The sequence below is a fragment of the Amphiura filiformis genome, unplaced genomic scaffold (assembly GCF_039555335.1).
Source record: "Amphiura filiformis unplaced genomic scaffold, Afil_fr2py scaffold_75, whole genome shotgun sequence".
Lineage (NCBI taxonomy): Eukaryota > Metazoa > Echinodermata > Ophiuroidea > Amphilepidida > Amphiuridae > Amphiura > Amphiura filiformis.
In genome coordinates this window covers 440,001-446,000 of record NW_027305539.1, presented here as the reverse complement: position 1 = coordinate 446,000, position 6,000 = coordinate 440,001, and the positions used below count along the sequence as shown (strand labels likewise).

The 6,000-nt window shown below is 32.9% G+C and overlaps 1 protein-coding gene across 1 annotated transcript in view; it reads left to right on the top strand.

The window, feature by feature from the left end:
* Window positions 1–1,144: 1,144 nt before the first annotated feature.
* Window positions 1,145–6,000, top strand: part of LOC140144722 (cell adhesion molecule DSCAM-like) — a 50,935-nt gene continuing 46,079 nt past the window's right edge. The window contains 4 exon segments of the mRNA XM_072166535.1: window positions 1,145–1,283; window positions 3,101–3,247; window positions 3,714–4,001; window positions 4,309–4,578. Of these exon segments, the coding sequence (XP_072022636.1) occupies window positions 1,181–1,283; window positions 3,101–3,247; window positions 3,714–4,001; window positions 4,309–4,578 (808 nt within the window). The 5' untranslated portion in view covers window positions 1,145–1,180.

The window sequence follows — 6,000 nt, the reverse complement described above, 5'->3', positions numbered from 1 at the left end:
CACGGCAAATCTATATGTGCATATTATCAAGCTCATTAAACTATTGAACATAATTTCCCTAAAGAACCACAGGACCAATACTAGGCGTGTTTGTACTCATTTTAATGCATTTTTAATGTTGATTTCATATATGGTCTTGAAAATTTAAATTTCCGAAATTTATGATTTTCAGGATAAAATGTTGAACTTGACAATAGGCTCGGCTAGAGGTATACTGAATAATATCAGTATAAAAATATGTATTTTATAGATGTAGTAAATTGAACGTATCGGCAGGTGTAGCCTGGTTTGTAGATAAGCCAATACCGAGATCTGTCTACGGAATATTTATTTCCTCAAGATTTGAAGTCAGAACAGAAATATATAGATGTAAATATTGATTATTTCCTTGTCATATTTTTTATTGTAAGACTCAGCCATCACCTGTCACAATATACTCGAGGGATTTATTTTTTCCTTTCTGAGCAAAAAAGGAATGAAAAGCAAAAGTAATGTTATGTCACGTCGGATTTCACTGTATTATGGATATAACACTTTTGGTCTTGTATGAAATAGCAATATGGAAAATGAGCTTTCTGTTAAAAGTTATTTTATAAACATTTGAGACCTGTTGAGAGAATGTACCTATTTGAAACGCTATTTGAGAGCGTATACAAATAAAGAATTATTGCGCCCTGGCTTAAGGTAGGTACTACACCCCCTGATAAATGTGTGAATATTTTTGCATTTTCTCAGAAAATAATAACACACTGGTAACAAAAGTTATGTATATTATAGGGGCAATTAATCCAGTTACTACACTGGAATTGCAGTGATTCAAGGCAAGCGGTACGTTAAGAAAAAGGGTACCGCTAGAATGTACCGCATTTCTTAACATATAATGAACAACTTGTCTTGAATCACTGAAATTTCAGTGAAGTAATTAGATTCCTTGCCCCTATAATATACATAACTTTTGTTACCAGTGTGTAATTATTTTTTGAGAAAAATGCAAAATTAGTCACGAATTTTATCAGGGGGTGTAGTACCACCTTAAAGGAGCTCATATAATTATGTCACTATTATCTGAACATATCTAAATTCTGAGTAACTTGAAATGTTTATTACACTACTTTTCTTTTTGTTTTCTTTTTCAGTGTTAATACAAAACTATATTGTACAGGTTCACGATAACCAGGTGATGAGAGGAAACACCGCTGTATTCAAATGCCAAGTGCCTAGATTTGTAAAAGATTACGTCATAGTGACGTCATGGGGAAGAACCAATGAAATTCTTACTACGGGTAAGCTATCATTATCATAAAACGTGCTTATTTAAAGTAATGAAATGCAAAATGAAGAAAACATAAATTTCTGATTTTTGATTGTGCTATCTACTGAAGATAGCATGATGCACATAGACGAATCACGGGAGATAAAGAACTTAAAACGAAAATGGGGATTACTATTGCTTGCATGCAGTAAGCAATTGTGCTATCTACTGAAGATAGCATGATTCACATAGACGATAAGAAACGAAAAAAGTGATTGCTTGCATGCAGTAATGAAATGTGATATGAAATTAATAACACTTAAATGTCTGATTTTTTAATCATGTTATCTACTGAAGATAGCATGATTTACACGTAGACGAATCATTGGATATATGTATATAGACGAAGAAAGTACTTTATGAATTTTATTTTCATATATTTCTAAATACTGAATAGCATGCACGATTTACATAAGACAAACCATAAGACTTACAATCAAAAATACTTATATTTGCAGCAATAAAGTATAACTTATATGTGATTCCTATTTTTGCTATCTACTGAAGATAGCACGAATCATATAAGAAGAACCCTGAAATATATCTGACGCAAAATACTTGCTGAAAACCGATGGTTAAACTCGCTTCATATATGATATGTAATGGGTGTTTCAGTTTTTAGAATCACATTTTTTTAAAATTAGCAATATTTTATAAAATGCATATTTAAATAGTTTTGCAAGCTTTGAAGTTTGTAATGTAAGTTAGTTACTGTGTGAATAAAATCCCAAGTTGGTTAAGGGATCTAAAATGAGCGTTTATTGCGTTTCGACAGTATTTATTGTGGGACATGAGAGCACCTCAGACCTATCGAATTGCATTCTGAATACGAAGCATGTCTTTCTGATATTAAATAATTTTCATTTTTTGAAAATCACAATATAATACAAATTTTATAACAAATTATAAAAATTTGATATTTTTCAAATTGTTGATATATAACAGTCCTCAAAGTAAATTATATAAATCTAATGATATATTCTTAAAGTGTATGTAGCAGGGATGAAAAGCCGACGGTCAATTGAAAATTTTGACCTTTCATATTGAAGATATGGATTTTTTTCCCCAAAAGACCTAATTTTTTTGGTGTTTTGGGAAAAAAAATCCATATCTTCAATACGAAAGGTCAAAATTTTCAATTGATCGTCGGCTTTTCATCCCACCTACATACACTTTAAGTATAAATCATCAGATTTATAAAGTTTACTTCAAGTACTGTTAAATATCAAAAATATCAATTTTAATGATTTGCCATATTAAAATGTGTATTAAATTGCGAATTTCAAAAATCAAAATTATTTGATATCAGAATGACATTCTTCGTATTCAGAATGCAATTCGATATGTCTGATGTGCTCTAATGTCCCACAATAAATACTGTCCAAACGTTCATACCCCAGCCCTTAAATATAACATTTTACGAATTCTATTATATAACGCGGATACGTCGTTTTTACTTGAAAGGGCAGAAATAATCAAGCTAAATAACTCGTATTGTCACAAATGTTGATTTTGAGATATAGCTATAAGCTAATAATATTATTCAACTTCTTTTGTATTTTGTTGTTTTGAGCAACACTTAAATGACCATAACTTTAGAACCGTAAATCCAATTGTGATGGAGTTTTCATTGAAATAAAGCTTTGTAAATGGCAGATTCAATGAAATTCAGAACTGAATTCCGATCTTGCTCGACAAACGACTCATTTAGCTTGATCGTAATTATTAAATCAAATTTATCTGAATTATTAAAAATTATTAAACTTAAATTTATTTGAATTACAACAGGTGGTGATATAAGTATTTTGCCTTCAGGGGAGCTACACATACGGAACACACGGGAACGAGATACCAACTATTATTATAGGTGCTATACAAAAAATACTTTAACGGGTGAAACAAAGGCGAGTGACGCAGCCAGGCTATCTTTAGCAGGTGAGTTTAAGTTTTGAACAGTTTTTGTAAGGGAGTGTAGACCCCGGGACTGGAATTATTTATTAAGTTGTATTATAAAATGAGCTGGGCGTGAATAAACCGCAATTTGGATGCTCATGTTTGCGATGAGTTTTGAAAATGACAAAACCTATTGATATCTTTGACAACATTTTTGTCATCAAGTTTGCGTATTAATTTGAAAAGGAAACCGGGGAATTCTTAAAGTTAAACACGTTAAAGGATCAAAAATATGTGGCCAAATATAAACAGATATATTAAGTCCATGGATGTGTCCTCTGAAGTTGAAAAACAAGAAGATTTTCTGTTGTTTCTACGTGTTTCTTTTATGAAACAAAATAATCCTCTTTTCTTAATAAATTCTGCACCACATATCAATCTCACAACTTTATGAATATATAATTATTTTTGATATTTTTATCCATTTATGTAATTTCTTTATTTTCAGAGCCCGTCAACACCGCACCAGAAATCATCGACACAACCACAGACTATGATTCACTAATAGTCGGTGATACCCTTGAGCTTCCGTGTGTCGCCAGTGGCTCCCCACGTCCAATTTACACATGGACGAAAGACGGTTTCCCTATAATTATTACTCCCAATGGGAGATTTGAGTTACGTGGGGGTAACCTGGTTATATATTCTATGCAAATTGAGGACGGTGGACATTATGTGTGTGAAGCTAAAAATGAACTGAGGACAGTTACAGCTAGTCGCTATGTCAATGTCAGACGTAAGTAACATTAACAGGTCAAATAATGCCCCTAAGCTCGACCTAACATAACCTTGCCAATTAGGCTAACTTAACTTAACTTAACATAACATAACCCTTTATTAAGCTAAATGTAACCTAAGGCTAACCTTTATAAACGTACGAAACTTAAACTAATCTAGCATTTTTCTAACCAGCATACACAATTCAATCTGGGCTCATAGGAGTGTGTGAATTCACAGCGCCCGAACTGATTTGTCTCAACTCAAAATTATTAAGGACTCAATATCATTGTTTTACATGTATATCTGTCTTTTTTCCTTTGCAGAACCGCTGTCCGTGTACTTCTATCCACAAAAACGTACCGTGGACGTAGGTGCATTCGCCACATTCAACTGTTCCGTTGAAGGTTCCCCAATCGATTCGGTCAGGTGGTACAAAGACGCCATGCCATTAGACAAAGACAATCGTGTAACCGTTTACCCGAATGGTACTATGGTAGTAGCGGGTATGAGACGAGATGATAAAGGGATGTACCAGTGCGTGGCTACTAACGCATGGGACACGCAAGAAGCGACGATGCAACTATCGCTCGGAGGTAAGCTGATGTGTCCCCTTTTTGATTATCTGTCGTGTAAAACTGCATGGATTCAGAAATGTATTGGAAGATAATTAGCCAGAAGTTGTTTGATTCCTCAAAGGAGTCTTTACACTAGTCTAACTCAATATTTTGCACGAAGGAAATACCCTTTTCATTATCATTTAAGACCAAAGAACACTAGCATTTAAAGTATTCAAAAGCAGGCTGCTCTTGAATATATAAATTGTTTTTAAGTAAGTTGTCCTTGATCTTGTTCATTGCTATCTACTGAAGATAGCACATTTTATTGTTTTGGAAGTACCCGCTTTCTACTGTAGATAGTAAATATTGCTATATTCAACTGAGGGTACTTTTTACTATAGCTCATTTAAATGTTGATACAACGTCTATCATTTATTTCAGAAGATATTTTTCTGTGTTTTGTTAAGAAAGCCTGCTCTTGAAAAAAATTCATTGCTTTCAAAAAAGCCACAAAGTAATTTGGTTAATTAAAGGTTTCTGCTATCTACTGAAGATAGCAAATTGTATTGTTTTGAAGCAGTTAAGCTCTTAGTAAGAAATTACAAATAACAACAGTTCAGTTCTTCTGGAGATGACACATGTTGTATTCAACAAAGGCTGAGTTCTAATAGAGGAAGCCTCATTATTGATAACATCTGCTATCTACTGAAGATCGCATATTTAATTAATTTCAAATTAGCGTTTATTATAAAAGACAATATGATGGGGTAAAATCTGTGTTATGATAGTGTTGATGTTTAAAACAATAATATTTAAAATAGCATAATTTGAATATAATAATGTAAATTTTATAAAAAATAAATAAAAATGATACTGATTATCTTCTGAGAATGTCATTATATCTCAAAAAACAGCTGAAAACTTTTCGTTGTTCTTTTTCAAGAATATCAAGATTCTGCAAAAATGTTTGTGACCCTTCTGCTAGAATGGTTTTCAACGATTGAATAAACTTGACGAAGATGTTAGTAATATTTCCGAGACGCGCAGATTTTAAAAGTGCTGCAAAGAGGACTGTAATCTTTGTAAATATAGCTAGGGGTCATCGCTCTCTTACTACTTGTAAATCAATGAGACCAACTCGGACAACAGTGTCAACATTATATATCATATTACTCAAAGACTTGTAATTTGAATTGATTTCAGCTTATTTTTTTTAAAAGTGTTACTTGCTTGTCACGTTCAATCGTGTTTTGGGAAACCGTGTTGACCTCACACCCCGCGCGAGCCTGTTACGCACTAATTAGCGGTAGCAACATGGGTACTCAATCCATACGAGATGACGTAAGAGGCTATTTGGTTTCCACATGGAGACATTACCGAGTTAAGGTACTAGTCTCTTATGCAGTCTTCAAGATTATATTACTTGAATTGATAGTTTAAGATGGTTTCGGGTATCAG